The sequence below is a fragment of the Lepidochelys olivacea genome (genome assembly GCF_965140295.1).
Source record: "Lepidochelys olivacea isolate rLepOli2 genome assembly, chromosome: 1".
Classification (NCBI taxonomy): Eukaryota; Metazoa; Chordata; order Testudines; family Cheloniidae; genus Lepidochelys; species Lepidochelys olivacea.
In genome coordinates, this window is record NC_140411.1 from 218,418,981 (window position 1) to 218,440,953 (window position 21,973).

The 21,973-nt window shown below is 53.0% G+C and overlaps 1 protein-coding gene and 1 pseudogene across 2 annotated transcripts in view; one reads left to right on the forward strand and one right to left on the reverse strand.

Annotated features, from left to right (window-relative positions):
- Nucleotides 1–2,040, forward strand: part of LOC311520911 (alpha-2-macroglobulin-like protein 1) — a 51,033-nt pseudogene extending 48,993 nt beyond the window's left edge. Inside the window, exon 32 of the transcript XR_014714734.1 lies at nucleotides 1,958–2,040. The product of XR_014714734.1 is annotated as an alpha-2-macroglobulin-like protein 1 (transcript). The remainder of the gene's footprint in view (nucleotides 1–1,957) is intronic.
- A 332-nt stretch (nucleotides 2,041–2,372) lies between these two features.
- LOC311520957 (alpha-2-macroglobulin-like protein 1) overlaps nucleotides 2,373–21,973 on the reverse strand; it is a gene marked incomplete at its 5' end in the record, with an annotated part of 29,364 nt that continues 9,763 nt past the window's right edge. The window contains 24 exons of the mRNA XM_084628969.1: nucleotides 2,373–2,450; nucleotides 3,231–3,272; nucleotides 3,414–3,516; nucleotides 3,877–3,945; nucleotides 4,820–4,910; nucleotides 5,436–5,560; nucleotides 5,686–5,901; nucleotides 6,172–6,386; nucleotides 7,200–7,362; nucleotides 8,001–8,075; nucleotides 8,413–8,569; nucleotides 9,447–9,528; nucleotides 9,673–9,849; nucleotides 11,088–11,171; nucleotides 13,533–13,659; nucleotides 13,774–13,999; nucleotides 15,379–15,460; nucleotides 17,104–17,215; nucleotides 18,118–18,270; nucleotides 18,527–18,676; nucleotides 19,583–19,728; nucleotides 20,149–20,212; nucleotides 20,965–21,195; nucleotides 21,522–21,689. Of these exons, the coding sequence (XP_084485095.1) occupies nucleotides 3,232–3,272; nucleotides 3,414–3,516; nucleotides 3,877–3,945; nucleotides 4,820–4,910; nucleotides 5,436–5,560; nucleotides 5,686–5,901; nucleotides 6,172–6,386; nucleotides 7,200–7,362; nucleotides 8,001–8,075; nucleotides 8,413–8,569; nucleotides 9,447–9,528; nucleotides 9,673–9,849; nucleotides 11,088–11,171; nucleotides 13,533–13,659; nucleotides 13,774–13,999; nucleotides 15,379–15,460; nucleotides 17,104–17,215; nucleotides 18,118–18,270; nucleotides 18,527–18,676; nucleotides 19,583–19,728; nucleotides 20,149–20,212; nucleotides 20,965–21,195; nucleotides 21,522–21,689 (3,057 nt within the window). The 3' untranslated portion in view covers nucleotides 2,373–2,450; nucleotide 3,231. The remainder of the gene's footprint in view (nucleotides 2,451–3,230; nucleotides 3,273–3,413; nucleotides 3,517–3,876; nucleotides 3,946–4,819; nucleotides 4,911–5,435; nucleotides 5,561–5,685; nucleotides 5,902–6,171; nucleotides 6,387–7,199; nucleotides 7,363–8,000; nucleotides 8,076–8,412; nucleotides 8,570–9,446; nucleotides 9,529–9,672; nucleotides 9,850–11,087; nucleotides 11,172–13,532; nucleotides 13,660–13,773; nucleotides 14,000–15,378; nucleotides 15,461–17,103; nucleotides 17,216–18,117; nucleotides 18,271–18,526; nucleotides 18,677–19,582; nucleotides 19,729–20,148; nucleotides 20,213–20,964; nucleotides 21,196–21,521; nucleotides 21,690–21,973) is intronic.

The following is a 21,973-nucleotide window of genomic DNA, read 5'->3' on the forward strand; positions in this document are numbered from 1 at the left end:
GTGAGCAGTCTGTTCACTGCAGCGGAGCGAGCGCTAGGGTGAAGCAGACAGGGGCCGGGGGCAGAGATTTCCCTGCAGAGAGCCAGGGCTGTAGAACTTGCTCTTCAGGCAGATCCAGCTGACCCCGGAGCCTGCGAACTTTAGGGCATGCTGCAAGTGCCAGTGTTTTCATAATGGATGGACTGATGTCTCCTCTGGGAGCCTGGCCCTTCTGACAAAAGAAGAGGACAGAACCCAAAAGAGCTTTCCTTTTGTGTGAGGGAATGTAGACAGAGAGGCACAATGGTGGGTGGTTTAGGTAATAGGGAAAATAATATCCCGTCTGCCCTGGGATCTTCAAGAGGTGAGGAGCTAGAGACATGTCAAGGAGTGGTGGTGTTCTGGGCCAACTCTGAGGCTGCCAAGGATGTCACTGTTCTTGGAATGCACTGCTCCAAAAGCCAAGGCCCTGACCACTTGAGCTAAAGGAGAATCCCCCATAGCTGTTACCAGTGCAGGGCCTATGACACACAGATCAGCAATTCTGAGTCTAGCCAGTCTAGGGTATGCTCTCTCTTTACTATGAGCAAATGTGCTGGCATTGCATTCGGCTCTGCTTTCATGGTTTCTGACAAATGTGTTGCATGGTCAATTTCCCTGCCTCTTACAGAAGAAAATGCTGTGACAGACTATGGCGCCCCCTGCCTATGAGGTGAGTAGATGGTGCATCCTCTCATGCTTTGTGTGTGACTGTCTGGTGCACACTGGGAGGCCTGAAAGTTTCATTCAAGAAAAACACCAAGCTGGGACAAGCATGCTGAGGGTGGGAGGGGACTTGCATACAGCAGAACCTCGTTTATCTGATCTAATTGGGACCAGAGCCGGATCAGATCAACATAAATCCAGACAACTGCAGAATGGGAAAGCGCAATGCTGTGGCACCCTCTAGTGGCCACAGGAGAGATGGCCCCTTTCTGGACTTCAGTGCGCTGGTTGTCCAGTTAGCCTGGACAGATGGTTAATGGAGGGTCGGATAAATGGGGTTCGACTGTAGTTAAGGGGAATGCATCTGCCAGTATTTAAATTGGGGTGATGAGAGAATCTGTATTGCTGATCCCCCCGAACCATCCAGTTACGCAGCTTGGGGCTGGCACGACACAAGGCTGCAGAGCCATCCTCCGGGGTCCCTGAGTGCTCAAGCCCTGCGGCGTCTGTTAGTCAGGCCAGTAGGAGTCATACACCTCCTGTTGTCATAAGAGTGGCTCTACTCTGTGGCTGAACAGAACGCAGTAGCAAGTTAACTGACTGGTTAGGGGCCCATGTCATTATTGCAAGGATTTTACTGAGCCCCAGAATGGATCCTGATCACTCTGTATTTAGACAGAGATCAACGTCTGTTTCAATAGAGCTACAGGCTCCTCCTCGTGAGGCAGGGCTGTGTATGAGCAGAGCACTAGACTTGGATTTTGGACATCTAGACTCTGTTCTTGGCTCTGCTGGATGACCCTGGACAAATAATTTGATCTGTGCACTTTCCTTTCCCCTTATCTGTACAAGGGGTATGGGAGTGGGAAGATACCTGTCTCCAAAGGGTGTGGTGATGCTCAGCTTATTCATATGTGCAAAGCACTTTAACATTCCCAGATGAAAGATGCTAGGGGGGGAAATGTTATTGTAATGAACAGGCTGGTGTGCATCTGCAATACTACCTTCTGCTGGATGGAAAACTTACTGTCACAGACCCTACACTGTCAGTGGAGTGAGATTCTCCTCTGGCTTTAGCTCAAGTGGCTGCGGCCTGGGATGTTGAAGCAGCAGGCAGGGATTGCTATCCTTGCTGTGAAGTTCCATGTGGCCAAAGTGTCCTAAATCTCCATCGGCTGCTTGTATTGTTTTTTCTCAGGGTTGTGTGTGTCTTTCTTTTCCCCTCCTCTCCTCAGTCATGGACACTTTAAGTCCTTTTCTTTCCTCTTCACAGGATTGGGACAGTCAGCTGCTGACAGCTTTCCAACAGGCCTTTGTCAATCGTGCCCCGCTGATGTCTGATACCATAGTGAGAGATTATGGGTGACGGGACTAATCAATTGCCAGAACCAGGGAACTCACATCTGCTGGTGATGCACCAACATCATCCCTGCGGGATCCCATCATTCTGCAGTGACCATCAAACCAACCTTGCATGCAATTGTTTTAATTCTTTTCCTGGGGCAAGTCCCCAGATTAAATTGACTTGAAGCCAAAGACACCCTCCCCCTGGAAAGGAAAGTCAGACAGGGACTGTGAGCAGGGAAGGAAGCCCTAATCCAGTCTCCCCAGCCAGAAGCTCCTCCGTGAATCCCTCACAGGTTCCCCACACTGTAGCACAGCCATTGCCTTCCCCACTTCCCAGCAGGAGGCTGCAGGAATCTCACTGAGCTGTGGTGGGAGTCACTGCTGGATGCCTTGCTTCCATCCAGCCTCCTCCCCCTGTGCTGAAAGACAGGGCAGAGCCATTACCCAGCAGACAGGGGGCAGCAGTTCACCCCAAACACTTGGCGATTCTGTCCCCCTTGGTATCATCTGGGAAAGCAGCTGGGCTGCTGTGTTAGAGCCAGGAGGGACAGGCAGGACGGGTGTGATCCAGCCCAACCACTCCCCTTGGCCTCAGTGGGCTTTGGGGCAGGCCCTGCCTTGGCCAGCAGTAGGTGGGCTCCTGAGCTCCTTGGTCAGAGTTCTGTCTTAGATCCAGCCCCAGTGAAGTGCTTCCTGGAGTGAGGCTCCATTTTATTCCTTCAGAGGCAGCTTGCACAGAGCCAGCTACAGCTGCCTGGCATGTGCACTGCTTGCAGGAACCACCAGGAGGCGGGGACAAATACCTCAGCCCCACTCCAAAGGCCGGATCCCTCCTTCTCCCCCTAGACAAGGTGGCACCATCCCAGCTGCTGCTCCCTATTTGCCCCATGACAAGCAGGGCTCCTGCCTCCCCACAACTCCTCCCTCCCACCACAAGGGTTTCAACTCCAAGCACAACAGAGAGGTTCTTCCAACCCTCACTCAGCCCCTCTTCCCCAGTCCCCTGCAGTGGCTTCCTCACTGTGTCCTGACCAGTGCTCCCCACTACCTAGCAGCCACCCCACTGTCTCCTGGGGCATCTCCTGCCCTCTGGATTCCCATCATATCCCACCCCAGACATCCACTCTCACCCACCCCGCCCCAGCTGTCAGCTCCCGAGCGACTGGTTAGCCTCACTGTGGGCCAGAGCTCACACCTACCTCAGCTGCAGACAGCATTATAGTCAGCCAGGGCTCGCTCCTCTGCAATGGGAAACAAGAAAGCCAGAATTACACCCAGGGGAGAGGGTGCAGAGTCTCACACCAGCTCCCTTCAGCCACAGCCTGGAGGCCAGGAAGAGCCTCAGCTCCCTGCCTGGATACACAGCAGCCACCACCACCCACCTGGCTGGTAGTAGTCATAGACTTTGATGTTGGCTGGTTTCAGGCCCTTCACCTCGATCTCTTGTTCCAATTGAAGGACGAAGGTCTGTGACTCATCGCTCAGCTTGTGGAGATAGGAGGGAGACCAGCAGGGAAAGGGAGGGATAGACAGAAAGAAGTTACACAGCTGCTTTGGTCAGGGCTTGACATGACTTTCTCCACTTGCAGCGCTCCAGGCTGTTAGAGAGTCAGGACTTTAGAAAAGGAGCAGCTACTAGGATTGGCAAACACCCGACAGAGTGACAGGGCTATACAAGCTTCCCCACTGCACAGCTCTCCCAATGCCCCTCAGTCCTGCCCTGCAGCCCCCCTGCTATTCCAGTCCTGGGCTCCCCACACAGCTCTGCCAATGCCCCTCAGTCCTGCCCTGCAGCTCAGCTACCCCCACTTCTTGTCCAAACCAAAAGCTCTTGCTCAAATTTACCTTCTCTAGATAAATGAAGATTGCATCAATTTTCACCTCCGTTTTCCTAACGAGGGGTCTCTGCTGCAGCTGAGACAGGAGATAAGAGAATTTCTGAGCTCCTCTTCCTCACCGCAGGGAAGAGAGTGTGACCGGGTCTATAGGTTCGGAGGAATGGTGTGAGAAGTGCCCTGCCCCTGCCCTTATGTCAGGTTTCATTTCCTCAGACGTCCCCTCGTGGAGAGTTTATTCATAGATTCCGAGGCCGGAAGGTACCACTGTGACCTCAACACAGACCATAGAACATCCCCAAAATAATTCCTAGAGCAGATCTTGATTTAAACATGGTCAGTGATTGAGACCCCATCATGACTGCCAGTAACTTGTTCCAGTGGTTCATTATTGTTACTGTTAAAAATGTGTGCTTTATTCATGATAATTCTTGCAGGCCTAGGGAAGAGCAGGGTCCTGCCTGGATGCTTTCCAAATGAGCTGGGACAATCTCCCCATCCCAGCAGCGAAGGGCATGGATATGCTGTACGTGACTGACCCCGTCTTGGGTGTCAGTCTGTAAATCCTCCCAGCAGCAGCTGGAGCAGTTCTGGGTCTGCCTGCTGGACTTGAGCTCTGATTCACAATCAGGCCAGCTACTGTTTGGTCTGACTCCTCGCCCAGCTCATGAATGCTAGTACTGCTCCAGACACAGGGGAGGGGAGGCTCTAGATTCCCGGATGCTAGGCAGCCTGGGAGTAGTGTGTAGAGAGAGATCAGTGGTGGCCCAAGGTGGTTCAAAGGCTCCAAGTCTTACAGGGGGTTGCAGGGGCAGCTGAGTGAGGGTCCTCACAGCTGTCTAAGAGCCTCTGTCTGTGGAAGCTCCCTCCCCTCTCAGCAAGGACAGATCCCACCAGTGATTCACCACCTCACCCTTTGCCATGGCCCCCATTCTGATGCCAAGATTCCTTACCGATGTGTGGGAGCCTGAAGCCAGACTGAATCCAGACAGCAGGGAGACCTCCAGAATCACCATGTTGGAAGTGACTCTGCTCCCGATGTAGCTGGGAGTAGGCAGATGGTCAGACTGTGAGCCGGGGCTAAATGAGGCTGTAACATTTCCTCCCCATCAGTCCTCACCAGCACTAGCCCTCCTGTGCACAGGGACTGGTGCCCAGCGTCCTGGCAGGGAGATGAGGTCTTGGCATTCGAAGATCTGGGGGCTAATGGGATCACGCTGCTCTGAGCTGCCCCAGCCTCTTGAGTATCCCTCAGAGATTCCCTTTTCTGTACCTATCAGGCTCCTCCCCCAGCTGGATAAAGCTACAGGACCCTCACACTGTCCCACCCCATTGCCAGGCACCTGGTCCTGACCTTCCTCCCCATCCCTCCCTGCTGTCCTTTCCCCACACGGATGAGCACCCCAGCCCTTTGGCTTGCCTTGTTCCCAGCTGCCAAAGCTCTCTGTATCACCCCTGCCCCCCCAGGTGGCCTGAACCCCTGCCCAGCTCTGACACTCCCTGCTCTGCTCCAGACAGGGGCTGCGTCCCAGGTGAGTGATGTATACATGGGGGGAATCGCAGGGTCACCTGACGTGGATGCGGACGGTGAGGAAGCGCGCATTGCCCTGGGCGCAGTCCATCAGCTGCGTGGTGACGCGCAGAGAGAATGTCATGGAGACCCGTGGAGGAGGCTCGTTGTATCTCAGCACCGTCTGCAGAGGAGTGAGAGAAGGGGAAGTGACAGATCCGAAATTCCATGCAGAGGGAAGCGGCAGAATTCCCACACTCCACCAGTAACACTTCCCCCTTGTCTCAGACACACTTCCCCGTGACTCACCTGGGCATAGACGCAGCCGCTGCCCTGGGCCTGCACTGAGAACTCCCCGGGGATTTCCGTCAGCAGCGCGTGCTGCAGTAGCAGCCGGTTCTTGTGGGTGACCTGGAACTTCCTCTCAAAGCTCCTCTGAGACTTCACCGTCACTGTCACCTGTGCCAATGTGCTGAACGTCCGGGCTGCGTACTTAGCCAGGGCCTGCAGTGCGACCACCGTGTCCTGGCGAGGGAGAGACAGCTACCTCACTGTTTGTGTCAAACCCTGTGGGCACAGGGAGGGTTCTGTGCACCTGGGGAATCCCCCCCCCTCCAGCCCCCAAGTGCAGTGGGATCTGCACCCCTGGGTACGAGCGCTAGGCTTCTCCTCCCTCTGCCTGAGTACAGGAGCGCTCCCCAAAGGATTCTCTGTTCCTGAGTGCAGCAGGGGCCACAGCCTGCCCAATGCCCGGGAGGGAGGGGGGCTCTGTCTCTGATGGGAGCCAGTCATCACCTGTGTGGAAGCAAACCCTCCGCGGGCGTTCTGCTGCCGGGCCAGCCAGGCCACGATGCCGGCAGCAGTGGCCATGTCCCTCGCGTTTATGCGTGGTTTGGAGAGGTAAGCCAGGAGCACGTAGGCTGTCAGCTCAACATCCACTGACTGAGTCCTAGGCCAGAAATCTGTGGCAGCTGGGGAGCTGGGCTTGGGGCTCCAGTGGATTTGGCCTCCTAGGGAAGGAAAAAATAACACACGAGTTACATGGGGGAAAGCACATCTCCAGAGATGGGGAAAGCCATAAAGGAATCATCCCAGTAGTCCGCAAGGGCCCAACCCAGGATTGCTCCCTACAGTTTTTGCTCTGGGGATTTGTCCAGTCCTAGATCTCAGTGTTCCACTCCTTCCCTTGAAGAAAGTTGCTCATTCTCACAGACTCCTCTGAGTTAGGAAGTGTTTCCTGAATGTCCAACCTGGAATGCCCCCCGTTGCTCTATGGCAGCCCGTGAGATCCACCCCCACAATCCGCTTCCTCTTCTTTCTTCATGATCACACCCTTCACGTACGGTAGCCTGTTACCATATTCACTGTGACTGGATAGCCAGCCAGCAGGAGACCAGCTCCTGGAAGTGCTCCAATGGCCCTAAATATCCTACAAAATCAGAGCGTTTGTAATCGGGGGGTGGGGGGGTTCAAAAGCACTCGGCCCTGGCTTACCTCTGCTCCCATTGAAGTCGGTGAGAGTTTTGCCATTTGCGTGTGCATGTTAGGTTTTAGTGCTGAGTATGTCTGACCAGGTCTAACTCCTTGATCCTGCAGTGCAGTTACTGCCCCTGTATAAAGGCCATGAAAGCAGCCTTCTAAGTCCCTGTTCAGTCCCTCACAAAGCAGCCTGCCTGGCTTTACAGACTTCAAACCCCACAGAGCTTGACCAGAGCTGCTGCTGCCGAATGACCACACCGTGCTGGGCAGGTGTATGCTGCTTTTGCTCCCAGCAAATCAGACAACAATCCCTGCCCTAAAGAGCTGCCAGTTGAACCCAGTACCTGATTTGATGGCCTGTTCATCCAGCTTGTACAGCAGCTCCTGGGTCACCTCATAGTCCCCAGCCAGGGCGAAGGCGTAGGCCAACACAGCTTCCGTGTAAACATTGGTGACATTGTGAACGGCGTGAATGAGGCAACGTAAGGCCGCCTGCACCATGCTGCCCTGTGCGTGAGAAGTTGCCCACACAGAGGTCACATCTCAGACAGCTGGTATGCCTTTATCTGCAGGCTAGCTAGGGCCATGTATGAATGTGAGGACAATTGCACCAACTTCAGCGGGCTTACACCTGGGATGAATGAGACCCCTTGAGACTGCACTGACAGAGTAACACTATGAGCCAGACTCTGATCCCTGGGAAACGGGTGTAACTCCACGAATGCCAGTAGAGTTACTCCAGATACACTTGTGTAACAGAGCAGAATCTGCCCCACTGACCGGACTTTAACTCTACACTGCAACAGCTCTACAAGGCGCCTGCCCTGGAGATGCACAGGGATGCCTGTGTTACTAGCCCCCACTGCTCTGTCATGCCATGCCAATTATGCTGCGTGTGAGCTTCCTCCAGGCAGTGCCTTATCAACACCTGGCCTGGCAGATGCCAGCAGGGGAACACCCTCAGAGCCCTGCCCTCTTGGTGCCCAGCCACAGAAACGGTTGCAGCAGTGCGAGCTTCTCTAAAGCAGTGCCCCGCCAGTGCCCGCCCAGAGGGAGTCCAGCCTGCTCAGCTTCCTCACAGCAGCGCCCAGCTGGGGCCCTAGAGGAGGAAAGTGAGAGATGGGGGATGAGGCTGACGGGCTCACCTTGAGTGGCTGCCCCAGCTCCAGCAGTGCTGCAGTGATGTAGGCCCCCAGAGAGATCTCATCATTCACACCGCCCTGCGGGAAGTACCAGCACACAGAGAGATGGGAGAGTGGACACACAGCACAGTTAGCAATCAGATGTCATTCTAATGGCGTGCCCAGGGGCTTAGCCAAAACCCATTTTCCTATTTAAAGGGGTTTCTAGGGTTGGGGAGGTGACTCCTTGGGGTGTGTTCCCTGTAAGAATCCTAAGGGATCTACCCCAGACTCTGTTCACTATAGTGCTGGTGAGAGGAATCCCAGGGCTGATCTCCCAGGATTCTCCTTGGCCCCCACACTCCTTTGCTGTCACAGCATCTGCCCATGTGTGCTCAGTTCCCCAGCTCTCCTGTCTGGCTTGGCTGCTATTTACCTTCATGGAAGAGTGGAAGAACCTCCCTTTGTTGGTAAAGCAGCCGCTGGGGAGCTGGTGAAGCTCCAGCCATTTCAGGGCATCTTGAATGTTCTTGTCATCTATGAAGATGGATTTTTTGGCTTGTCCAAAACTCTTAACCACAAATGCCGTCAGCCTAGGAAGGTGAGGATGGGGGGGCATGGGGAGAGACAGACAGACACACAGATGCAAATGCTTAAATTCCTCCCCAGCAGAATTTAACTCAGCACCATTATACCAAGAATGACTTTGGCCCATCTGATTCATACAGTATTGAAAGTGAGAGGTAGAAGTTCCCCATTTGGGCCTATCCAGCCCTTCTCTGTAGGACCAACTCAGCATGGCCTCCCTATAGCACATGTTCTAGGACTTTGTCCAGTCTAGTTGGAAAAGTCCGATGTGATGGGCCCTTGCTTTCCTCTCCTGGGAATCAGTTCCCCCCTCTCACTACCAGGAAGAGTTCCTAATCTTCAATCTATATTCCCCCTTTCTTAATTCCATCCCATGATCCCCAGGTAGCCTGTCATGCCTCCAACCACTAATCCCTCTCTCTCCTTCTTGTTTATGTCTTGCAGATACCTGTGGGCAGTTGTCTAAGGGGGCTGGGGGCGGGGGGTGATTATGGCATCACAGAGCCAAGCCAGGCAGATTCAGCAATTTCCATTTCTCCTCCACCCACCTGATCAGTCTGGTTTCTCTTCTCTGAGCTCTCTAAGTCAGTCAATGACTTCCAGCCCCTGGGATGCCCAGAGCTATAGAGAGGGGCATTAGCTTTCCCTACGCCCGCCCTGCTCCATGGGGCGATGCCTTTGTGTGTGCCACCCAAAACCACACTGCCCATCTAGCAGCCATATCACATTGCCAACTCCTATCTAATCTGCTCTCACTAGGTCTTTCTCAGCGTCACTGCTCCCAGTGAAGGCATGTGTGTATCAGAGGATCTTTCCCCCGTGGTAGTAGCTCGCATCTGTTCAGGCTGAGCATCGGAAGCAAGGGAAGGCACCAGCTCTTACCACGTGTTCCCCTCTCTATCGTGCTCCCCGAAGGCGCTGTATGCACCATGGCTGTGCTTGTATAGGAGCTGCCTCTGGTACCCTGGGGAGAGGGGAAAGAAAACTCATATACTGCACAGCTGTGCCAGGGTGAAGGCCGGTAGTTCCAGGGTAGGTGCAGGAGAGGGGCTATTGGCGTGGCCGGTGCCAGATTGGACACTATTGGAGCTGGGCTCAGGATACTTGCCGCTGCGCAGGAATCCCGTCGCCCTCTCCCTGATCTCCGGGGTCAGCTGCCCCGTCTTCTCCAGATACTGCAGCACGTAGATGATGGGGGCGAACAGCACCATGTTCTGCTCCCCGCAGCCACTGGGCATCTGCACCAGCCGGTCCAGGTTCTGCAGTGCTGTCCCCATGATGTCCCCTGCCGGGGGGGAGGCAAAAAAAGAGCCTTCAGTGCAATCTTAAATGCTTTCTTGCAGCTGATCATTCAAAACGACCTGGGGTGCCCAGTCCGGATCTGACAGCTCAATCTTTAATTACCAGGATGAGCGCTATGGCTGCGGGGATGCAGGAGGGGGACTCAGTCACGGGACGTTATGGGTGTTTGGCAAATGCCTAACCTGGGGAGAACAACACAGGTTGGATAGAGTGCGAACCGACTGAAAACCTTTGCCTCAATCCTCCAGTTAAAAAAGCTGAGCTGAACGCTAATGACAATGAGCCCTGCTTGTAAAAGGACACCAGTGGGGCTGTTTCTCTGGCTGTGCTGACAGGTGACCATGTTACACAGGGAGAGTAACCCAGAGGCATTCTTGCAGGGCCTGAGATTTTCCTGGCCTTTGAGGCAAGCAGATAGTGTTAGTAGGTCAGTGGCAGCTCGGGTGTCATTCTGTTTCATCACTGCAGTTGCCTCAATCTTATCTGGCCAGCTCAGAAGACTGAAATCCAAACAGGACGGGAGCTGTTCTTACCTCACGGGAAGTGAAAAATGCTGTAAATATGAGGGGGAAAAGCCTTGTTCTCTGTAATATCTCAGGGGCTTTCTGAAGTTAAGTCTCTTCTAGTGCAGTCAGGAGCCCGGGCCATGACTGCCTGGTCCAGGCCAGGCCCTGTAGTAGTCCTGCTACACTAGGCAGCATAGTCTATGAATGAATCCACAAGTCAGAGCCAGAGAGAACCTTTAGGGTCTGGCTGCGTCCAGCAGCCTCAGTAAAGAATCCCCTTTTTCTTCATTCCAGCCAAGGCCAGTCTGTTCTCCACCGCAAGGCTGCACTATAGCTGTGAAACTCAGCAGTGTGGTACACGGCTGTGAGCATTATTGAGTATATCCCAGCCAGGCTCCCAAAGTCCTGTTCCAGCCGGCACTGGGCTCAGTGTAGGCCTTGGCCTGGATTCTCTGCGGGCAGCCTCTTTGTTCCAAAGTCCTGCTCAGGAAGGTGCAGGGGATCTTCCCCCAGGACACTCCCTTCCTCTTTAAAGCTGGGGTGCCAATCTAGAACTTCTGAAACAAGGTGGTTGGAAAATCTTGCAGAGATTCACTAATAAACAAGCATCAAATCTTTTGAGGCTTCCCCTGTCACTAATGGGACATGGCTGCCCAGCTCAGCACCTGTTTGTCTGTAACAGGAGTCAGTGAGCTCACACCCTGGGGCAACTTACCCAGGACAGAGATGGTAGCTCTGGCTGATCCTTTCACGACATTAGCAGGGAGGGTGAGGGACACAAGGTCTTTGACTGTATTTCCTGATGATCACACATTAAAGAAACAGCATTAGAAATCAAGCTGTATGACTCCAACCAAGGAGACAAGGTGGTAAGCAATACATCAATCTCCCCCATCATCCTGGCCAGTGCAGTCCACCCTCCAGGGCTCTGCCTAGTCCCAGTTTTAAAAATTTCCCAGTGATGGAGCTCCCAACATTCCTCTAAGGGAGACTCTCCCAGCTTTGTTATCACCCTGTCTATCTTAGAATCATAGAATATCAGGGTTGGAAGAGACCTCAGGAGGTCATCTAGTCCAATCCCCTGCTCAAAGCAGGACCAATCCCCAACTAAATCATCCCAGCCCAGGCTTTGTCAAGACCGACCTTAAAAACCTCTAAAAACTTACCTCCCTTTGCTCATTTTCACCTGGCTAGCCCCACCTATTCCATCAGATCCCTCACCAACAGCCCTTAGTGATCCCCTTTACAGCAGTAAATCCTGTACTAACTCTTCACAAGGCACTGGCAGAGTGATTACGGAGATAAAATGGCATCCGAATACGAAAGCCATTACCCCAAACTCCAAGCATATAGATTTAAGTTTGGTCACCACTTGGCTGGGCATCTTCCTGGGGAAAACCTAGAATGCTGCAGGGAGGGATGGGGGGGACTCGAGGGGTGGGGGGTTCTTCCCTCTGAGTCAGTGTGGAGCTAGAGGGCGCTGTGCTAGAGGGAGCCGGGTGGGTGGCTCAGCAGAGGGTGCTCTCTCCCAGGCTGCGTGGTAGACGCAGTGGGATGCCAATGAGAGGGATTATTTTTTGTCTTTTCCTGTCCCGATACACCACGCCGAATAAGAAATACATTTTTACATATTCCTTTATCTGCCATCCCTGCACACCAGCCCCATTCCCGGCCACCAATCAAAGCAGGGACAAGGCTCCTGAGACCCCTCCGGTGCAGCTCTCCTACCTCCTCTAGGGCACAGCCGGCAGCTGTGAGCCTTCTCCACGAGCACTCCCTCTGGCTGTTGGAGCAGAGACAGGGGCATTGGAGGGGACAAACAGGGTTACAAACAAGATTTCCAAACAGCTGCAAAATCCATGTGTGATTGCAGGTCTCAAGGGGTTGTGCCCAAGCTGTCAGGAGCTTTACCCCCATTAGCCTCGGGCTGGGGTCTCTCTCCTTTTATCCCTATAGGGCTGGGCTGGAGCCCCCCTCCACAAGGAGCCCAGTGTTCCAGTCCCAGTCCGGTCAGGGGAGCCAGAGGAACAAACCTAGAAGGAGGCACCACCCTGGTCTGTGATCACATGCCGGAGCTGGGGTCTGATGGAGAATGGCACAGACAGGAGTGTGGGTATGGCGTGCAGGGTGGCATGGGAAATGGTGCAGCGGGGAGGGTATAAGCAGGAGCGTTAGAGGAGCGCAGGCGACAGCAGTGACTGGTGCAAAGGCTTTGGGATGCTGGCTCCAGCTAATGGCACAGAATGAGAACTTTGTTCTCCAAACTCTCCCCCCTCCCTTCAACGATGGAGATGGGGTGACCCACGATCCTAAATCGTAAGGGACAGAGGGAAGCCTGGCCTCATACTGACCCGGATTAACAGGGGCTTGATCAGTGTATCTTTCCGTGGCATTGCTGGGGGGAAGGTTCTCCTGCCTCCACACTGTGGCGTGTTGTCCATCACTACTGTGCTGACCTTAATATTCGCCGTCCCTGTCAATCATATTGAACAGTGTCTGTTTCTCACAACCAGTGCCAGGCTGAGGCCATGTGCTCCAGCTGACGTTTTGCTGATGCTGATCAGGCGGAGGCTAGAAGGTCTTGGGCTAGAAGGTCTTACTCTAGTTGGTCCTGATAGTCTGAATGGTCTCTTTGGTCTGGATCGGCCAGCTGGTCTAGCTGACTAGTCAGCATCACTGACCCCTGGTGTAAGTGACTCAGTGATGTTACACCAGGAGTGATTTTGGCCCATTAAGAATATCACTGTAAAGGGTAAGTGCACTTTAATGCAGGTGGAGAGGGAAGACTCAGCAGCTCCTTGGAAACTGGAGACCCTCTTTATTGACAGGCTGTGTCCAGAATGGCAGCAACAATGCGAGCTTGCCCTGCATGTACCTGTGCGCCTCTCCCTACCCCAGGCCAATAAGAGTCTGCCTCGCCTTCGAGGGGCATAAGAGAGGGACTCCAAACCCTATCCATCCTGTCAACAGATGGGGGAGGCAATTAGTGTCAAGGTGGTTTTGTGTCTTGTCCCACTAGGGACTGGACTGAGAGCCAAGTGGGGACCTATATAAAGGCTCCATATAACACTCCCCAATCTCCGTGTGCCACCCAGGCCCTCTTCGTCACAGTCCAGTGGTCATGGACTTACCCGCCCCTCCACCACTGTCCCTGCCTTACCCAATGTTGTGGCTGTCACGCTCCATGAGAAGGTTCTGGATTCTTCTACACACAGGCAGTGGACGTACCTGCAGCTCCTGCACAAGTCCACCCGGAAGTCTGGGGATTTAGCCAGGGACACTTGGATCTGAGCGAGCGACAGAGGTAGGCAAGTGATTAGCGCAGCCTTGGAAAGCCCAGCTTCTGGATGCACGGACTGCTACATCGGGCATGCTGCCACGTGTCGTGGCGGGGCACTCACCTGGATGCACTGCCTCAGGTAGTTGAAGACGGTGGCCTTTAGGGTGAAGGTCTCTCCCCGGACCAGAGAGTATGGCAGCGTCACATCCACGAAGAAGGGCTGGAATGTCACAAGGCTTGTGGTTGAGGCGAGTCCAAAGCCCAGCCTGGCCATGCAGAACATCCCGGCTTTCCACTCGGTGATGGTGTCAGGCACCGTAACTGGGATGTCCCTGTTTCCAGTGGGACTGAGAGGGGAGAGCCATCACATAAAGCAATTTAACCCACCACCCTACAATGGGGAAAAAGCAGGGTCCCAGGCTCAGTGTGTGCAGTCGCAATCCTGATATTATGGAGCAGCCAGTAACCCTAATCTCTAGTCCATTGGCTCTAGTCCATTGATATTAGCCCTCCCTAGGAATGAAAAAGAGATGGAAAGAGACTTTGTACTGGGCCATCTTTGGGCCATCCCCCAGCCCAGGACGGTTCCCTACAGTCTGTTCTCCAAGGTTTTGTCCAGGGCTCGTTTTAAATGTCCTCAGTGATGGAGCTTCCATCCCCTCCCTTGAGGAGACTCTGCTATAGTCCAGCAGACCCTCATTGTTAGAAAGGTTTCCTGGCACACTCCAGATTTGTAGGTTCCAACCCAAAGATACTGGGAGTGGGAGCCACACTTTGAATTCAGCTGGGAGTGTCTACCGAGTTGAGAACTTGGTGTTGAACCAAGTAGAGGATGCGCACTGAGTGGGGATGCTTGGTCTTGAACCAAAAGCAGTGTTTTTCTGTGCTAAGTGCGGTAAGAGCTGAACCCTGCTCCCCAAGTTCTGAGCTGGATTTTGGTTTGGCACATTACAAATATAGGGTTCAGCTACAAAATTCAGACCCAAGTGGGGGGAATTCAGGCCCCTCTCCACAAAGATCTTTGGGGAATCTTTGGATTTGGGCTTTTGCTTCCTCTGCAGTGGGTCTAATCATGTGATCCACACTCAGCAAACCCTTCTGTTTCAAAGAGAAAGGCCAAAGGAGACTACCCCTTGCTCTGGTACAAAAATAGGTGTTTAGTGTCAGTATAAATACATTTGATCTACTCTCAAGAGTCAACAGTGACTCCTTTGCTACATCTGGTATATGGATAGAAGGGACCTGCCATGAGAGTTATGAGCAATGTGTCTTGCTTGACTAAGGACAACAAAGGGGTGATAACTGTCTGTGATCATGGAGGTGTGTAAAGACCAGATAGGTTCAGGAGGCTACAGAGAGATTATGTAGGAGGAAATGTGATAGAAACTGAGCAAAGCAAGAGATTCTGGATGTAGATCAGGAAATATTCCCTAACACTTAGGATCTACTGATTGGGAGAAAACTTCCCCAAATGGAGCAGTGGAAACTCCATTGCTTGAATCACCATCAACCAGGACTAGACAATGCTCTGGAGAATGTGTTGTGAGAACTAACCTGTACTGGCTGGGACAATGGAGGGACTGGTAAATCTTTTCCATTTGGGGTTTTTAGAATTCCTAGGTCTGGCTTTTAATACAAACACTGGGGAGAAATCACCCAGACTTAACAAGAAAGGGCACAGTTTCCCTTCAGCCCCCATGGCATTCATCCAGCTGCCAATACCTACCCGACAGAGATCAAATCCCAGAGCCAGGTTTCAGGGAAATACTGGCGAACTCTCCCTGGGATAGCGGGTTCTGGAGGAGCCTCTGAAACAAAGAATACAGATTCCCCATCAGGATTTGGGCAAGTTAGCCCCCTCAGCCACAGACTGTCCAGCACTGGGATGGCCAGTTCAGCTGGCTGAGGGAGGGTGCCAGGGCTGATACTCTGTGAGTGAGGGGTTAGTCTGACACTGGAGATGGAAGATTCAGGACAAAGCCACACTTGGTCCTGGGGACTGGCCCTCCATTAGTCTCTACGCAATGCCCCCAAAAGGATTATATGGCCTGTTACTTGGAGCTGCTTCTGACTCTTTAAGTGCCAAAGCTGAGAAGGAGCCCTGCCCCTCACTGACAAGTAGGTGGGTGCTGCACCCATTAGGGGCAGTGGGTGTTCCCAGCATGGGGCACATGGTGAGAGATAGCTGGCAGCTAGGCTGTGCCTGGGACCTGGAAAGAAGAGCCTGGCAGAGGGATGCACTTGGGATTGGGCTGGGGTGATGGAATCTCCTATGGGAAAGGAGGGGAAATGGGGAAAGGAAAGCAGCATTGTCCTAGGGAGGCTAGGGCCTTGGGGAAAGGGGAGAACGGGAGGCCTCCGCAGCGTGGCCTTAGCAGTGGTTGCTTATGCTGTGCCTACCCAACAGCACCAGGGCACTGTCGGTGCGGCTAGGCTTTCCTCCCTTCATGCTGGGGGAACTGCAAGTGCCACGGTGATCCTCTGGTGGGCCCCGCTGCCTCAATGCACAGCCAGTCACATCACTGCTCTCCTGCCATTGGCAGCCTACTGTGTTTGAATTGTGGGCCTGATCCAAAGGCCACTGAAGTGTCACCGGGGCCTTAACGCAGTGTCCCAGATGCACTAGGGAGGGAACATGGAGACAAATCCACCCAACCCTAATCTCCACCTCTTGGCATCATGCTTCTCCACAGTGCTCCCCCCACAATGGATCTGTGGTTTAAGTTTGTCCCAGGTCAACGGGATCTGTGCTCAATCTGTCTTGGTTCTGGATGGCTCTTTTGCTGGGAGTTGACTGCTGGGATGTCCCCCACCCCTCCATCCCAGACTGCTGAAGGAGCAGAAAGAAAAAAAAGCAAAAGAGAAAGGAAAAAGGGAGAGTGAAGAATCTGTTTAGCAGCTTGGAGAAGAGGAAGGAAATACTGAAAAGAAAGAGCAGAGACAGACAGCCATGAAATATTTGAAGAAGCCAGAAGATTTAGAGAGTGCAAAGTGAATAGCTACAAAGGAAATCACTGTTACCTTGGCCAGAGAGGGCAAAGTTTTGAGAATAGTTTGATAGCAACTCAGAAGATCAGGTAAACTTAATTATAATTATAAATTATAACACTTTGCATTGCTCAGCACTAAGGGGCTCAAAGCACTTTGCAACAATAATGATTTAAGCCTTATAATCCCACTGTGAGGCAGTGCAGTATCATTATCCCCCTTTTACAGATGGGGAAACTGAGGCACACAGAGGGAGTGACTTGCTCAGGGCAACACAGCAGGCCAGTGGCACAGATGCGAAGAGAACCCAGGTCTCAGAACTCCCTGTGCTGAGGACTAAGCACTGGGCAACTTCCACTTCCGGATTTTGGCCTCAGCCCTGGTTTTCTCTCAGTATCCATTGGCCAGGCAGAGGCAGGGATACCCATCCAGCAGCTGGAGGGAGGGAATAAATAAAGCTTACCCAGGATGCTGATGGGCCTTAGTGGGGGTGCTGTTGGCCTGTTGTCCACTGGATAATAGCACTGAGTCCGCTTCTTTATCATGAGATTGGAAAAGATTTTCAGGCCTATGCTCTGTTACGAAGAAAAAGAGAGCAGCAGCTGCAAGATGGCAAGGCTAGATTAATTAATAACAGTGATCTAATCTGAGCTGATGGGATCAGCCTTGTGTCCAGGGTGGTACGGGGCTGCTCTGCCCCAGGAGGGGATACGCCTCAGACTCCTGTTCCCTCCTTGCGCTGGGCGGGCGGCACATCACTGCATCTCTTTTTGGGGTGCAGTTTACTTCCCCGTAGGTCCTTTGTGGCTGTTCAGAGGTCTGCGCCTCATTGCCCGTGATTCCCCTGCATGGCCTCGTAGGATCATGGCACAGCCCTGCCCGCTGTGACAAATCTATGAGCACCCGGGGCTGCATTGCACATAATGGGAGAGTGCCCTGTACTGAGTCACCCAGACAATCTCCTGAAGGTCCCATTTGATTCTCAGCCCCAAGCACTGACTGAAGCCTCCAGTCCTCTCCCCTCGTCAAAAGGGGAGTCTCGGAGACTCGGATGGGCCATTTAATGTCCAGTGACTCCAGTCACCTGCCCAACGTGGTGGCACTGCCAAGGAGTGCTGGGTTCTACTGCCACCGCTCAGAGGTGCCCACCTCGCCTGCCCTGCCCCAGCCAGCGAGCGTTACTGCCTGGCTATTGGTTGGGAAGGAGTAAAGGGGATAACACTGATCCCTGGAGGAAAATGATCTAGAAATCGGGGGCGTCTTGTAACGATGAATGCTAGGAGCTTGTGGCACAGTCTCCCCAAGGGATGAGGTGGAAACCACACCCCGCTTGGGACACTAAAGCTAAGACTGGGCAAAGCACAGGGGGATAAACTGCAGAGAGTCAACCTGTTGGGGGAGGGCACTTTCCCACTGGCTTGTGTTTTCCCGGGTGCCATTTCCATGCAGATTCCAGGAAAGGATCAGAGACAATTACCCTGAAGAGGTTAAAGACATCCGGCTGATAGGGATACCAAGGCCTCCGTGACACCACTGGTAATAAAGGTGGAAGTCGCACACATAGATCTGGGTATTCCTCAACTTGGTAGGGGTACCCATGGCGGTGTATGAAAGGGAATAACTCATAGACCTAGGGAAACCAACAGAATGGAAAGAACCAGGCAGGGAGGAGCAGGTATCTATCACCCTCACACCATCCCAGAGACAAATGTCCCACACTTGCCCCTCCCTAGCACAGAAACACCCTTCACCCCACAGCCCCAGCTTTCAACTCCAGCCCATTCCCCTGCAGACCTGCTGGTTCACAAGTCACTCCCCCTTTGTGTCTCCTCAATCCATCCCTGGTCCTTGGTGAGCATGACTCTGAGGGACAGACAGTCACTCACTGTGTGGTTGGTGAGCTCTTTCTCTGGCCTCATGAGGAGCACGCTCTTGTCCACTGCCCGGACTGCACACACCGAGCCGGAAGCTGCCTGAAGCTGGAGCTGGACTGTCGATCCTGGGAGAGTTTCTTTAGCTGAGAAGCCCATCTTCACCTTGATCAGCACATGGGGAAAGCAAGCAACAGTGGAAGAGAAAAAGAGATGTTACCTTTATGGGCCTTCCCACCCCTCCATCTCCACCCCTTCTTTTTCTCATCCCCACTCGCCAACGGCAAACACCCTCTCCAGTTCTTTCCTCTGTTCACTCACTCTCTGTGCTTCTGCTCTGTCTGGCAGTGGGGCCAGTGGATCTTTCCTTTCAGCCCTACCCAGTGTTTTGGTTGGGAAGACATGGTGGCTGGGTCTTTTTAGTGGAGCTCACCCAGACCTTTGGTCTTCTAACTCTGCCCCAAGGCTAGGCACAGCTAGCAGAGCACTGCTCAGTGCATGGAGACAGCAGCTGATTCCCACTTCACACTCTGAACTGTCCCACAGAGGCCTCCTCCCCCCAGGATTCACTGACTCCCTTCGACGCAGATTCTGTGGGCCCCAAAAGCCATCTCTGATAGCAAGAGATCGCTGGGACAGGCAAAGCAGTGATAAGTCCAGGGGTAAATGGCATTACAGCACTGCACAACTGACCACATGCATCCTGGTGCCTCACTTTCCTCTGTGACAGCAGGTAGTGGCCATGGCTGGATGAAGGAAACTAGACTTGATGATTCAGCGCTGTGGAAGGTGGGATACTGCATTAGGCAGACTTATGGTCTGATCTGGTATAGGAAAAGGAGTGAGACCAGACTAGATGAAGCTGGTGCCTTGCCCACTCTAAATACTCTCATGCAGACCAGTCACTGTGGAAGCTCTGTGCCCCTGGGACCTGCATTTTCACACAATGCTTGCACCCATTTTCTCCTCTCTGAAGACTCTGGGGCTCCGGTTTACCCAAGGTGCACCAATCCCTCCCGGCTCTTCCTCCTCAGCACCACCCCCAGTTTTCCCCTCAGTTGCAAGCCTCACCTGGTTTTTGAAGCACATGGCAACATCAAACTGGATGCTGTCGGCTGCCACTCCTTTGCTGGGGAAGATGGCGTACACCACTAATGAAGGGGTGGGCGTGAAGTCAGAGGTGAAGGTCAGAGGGATGGAGAAGGAGCCTTTCAGTGCTTGATGGAAAGAGAAAAAGTGTTACCATCACAACTCCACCAAGATCTCCTCCTATCCCCTCTGCCTCCCTGAATGTCTAACGCACCCTTCCCTGTGGTATTGAAGCATCTCCCACTATCCTTCCACTTTCTTTTCCATGTCCTCCTCTCTGCTCTATCCTTCCCTCAATCCTTTTCAGTCTCTCCTCCCTTCTCTCCCTCCCCACTCCATCATTCCATCCTCAATTTCCTTTGTCCCAGAGGCTATGATTTCTTCCCACAAGCCTCTCATCTATTGCCCATGTGTTATAACTCAGCCATGGAACCAGGTTACTCAGAACCAAGGGAGATTTCAAGGGAAACCTATGACCATTGGCCTCCAGGAGCCCTTTAGGAACTCCACCCTCTAAATCAGCCCTGGGACCAAGTGTCAGAACTCACTGCTCAGTTTCCCAATCCGTATGTTCTTCTGGCCCCTGACGACAATCCCGACTTTCCCAGTGACCTAAGAGAGGAGAAAAACTAGATGAATTTGCATGCTGTTATCCTCAGAATGCAATCAACCCCACCCCATGCACCCAAGTATAGCACACAGGTTGCATCCTTGATGGAACTGAGGCTCTAAGATAAGGGTCTTTTCACCTCTAGGATACTGGCTGATTCAGGGAGACCAGGGAATGGGATGAGGAGTCTTCCCCCCCAAGGGAACCAGTTATGAGTTGACCCCAGGTCAGGGGCAACGGATGGATGATGAGTGTGTCAACGGATCAGGGTGTGGGAGATGGGGTCTTTCACCTCCAGAGAACAGACTCTAATCAAGCCTGGATGAACAGTGACCAGAAGTCATTCCCACTGGGTGGCTTTTTGGCAGCCTGTCTAAAAGGAATGAGGGGTTCTCAGTCCAGTTCCTAGTGAGAGAAGCGTGTGCATCAGAAAAACCCACCATCCCTATTGACGCTGAGTGGCCTACTGTTGGCAGCCTCAGCAAAGGCCAAGGATGGAATAAACCACACAGACTGAACTCCTCTCTCACCCATGGAGATGTCCCTAGGGCCCAGCTGAGGGTCATGTTGTGGAGAAGTTTGAACTGCCACTCCACATACAGCACCCAGAGTGCCTGCCCATCTGGCACTTTCCCTCAGTGTGAAATTAAGCGACAGCTACAGTGTTTCCCTGTAGGCTTCAGCTCAGCATCCCACCCCAATGTGGGCTGCTCTCCCCTTCCCCATTCATGATTATCCCTCCACTGTGACTCACATAGTAGGTGAAATCCATGCGGCTGGCTCCTTCTCCCAGGTCCTTCCGGCTGAGGGCAAATGTAACCTGGACATTCTGCTTCAGCCCGCAGGGCAGCGTTCCCGGCAGTGGGTGTATCTTCAGGAAGCTCTTGGTTGTGACATGGAACGGCTGCAGGTACTGGTAAGTGTTCACATAACCAACGTTGATCTTCCCAGGTTCCTGTACCAGATCCTCCAGTTTGAATCTTCCCTAGGATAAGGTCACAGACACACAGAAATTAGGGATGAAGACCTGTACAGTCACATTTTATCTCCTCCTTCTCCCCAACCCACACCAAGGCAGTCTATGCTCTAGGCCATTGTTCGTGACCAGCTATAAATGTCTCAAGAGATAGGGCTTCCACCACTTCCCTTGGGAAAGGCTATTCCTAATAAGCGCATTGCCAGAGCCGTGTAGGGAGCCCAGGACTGGAATAGCAGAGGGGCTGCACGGGCAAGACTCGGGGGTGTTGGCTGGGCTGTTTGGTTCCAGGTCTTCACGTTCATGAACACAAGTGTTGAATCTTCTGGACTTACCTCCAAAGAGACCGATGAGCTATTCCAGGCAGTTGTGTCCATGTTGAATGAAGCTCTCCCAGTGCCATCTGTGATGTATGTTTTGTTAAACCGTCGCCCCATGTAGCTTATCACGAGGTAAACTTTTGCGCTTTTCATAATATCCCCAAGATGATCCTGTAGTTTAATCTGGTTGCACCACAGAGGGACATAAAAACTAAGATCTCTCATCTCCTTTAGTGTCCTACGCATCCGGCCCATGATTAATGCACCTCCAGTGCACTGATTGCAAACTAGCCCTAGAGCAGGGGCACTGGCTTGCTCAGGGGAATTGGAGCTGGCTCTTTTCACCTCTAGGGCACTGGTTCCAGTCTGGAGCCATGTCAGGCAAAAGGGATATTAAGCTTTCCTACCTCTAAAGCCAAGTATTCAGTATCAGCCAAGCTGAGAGTGGTTGAAAATTGTCCACCCTC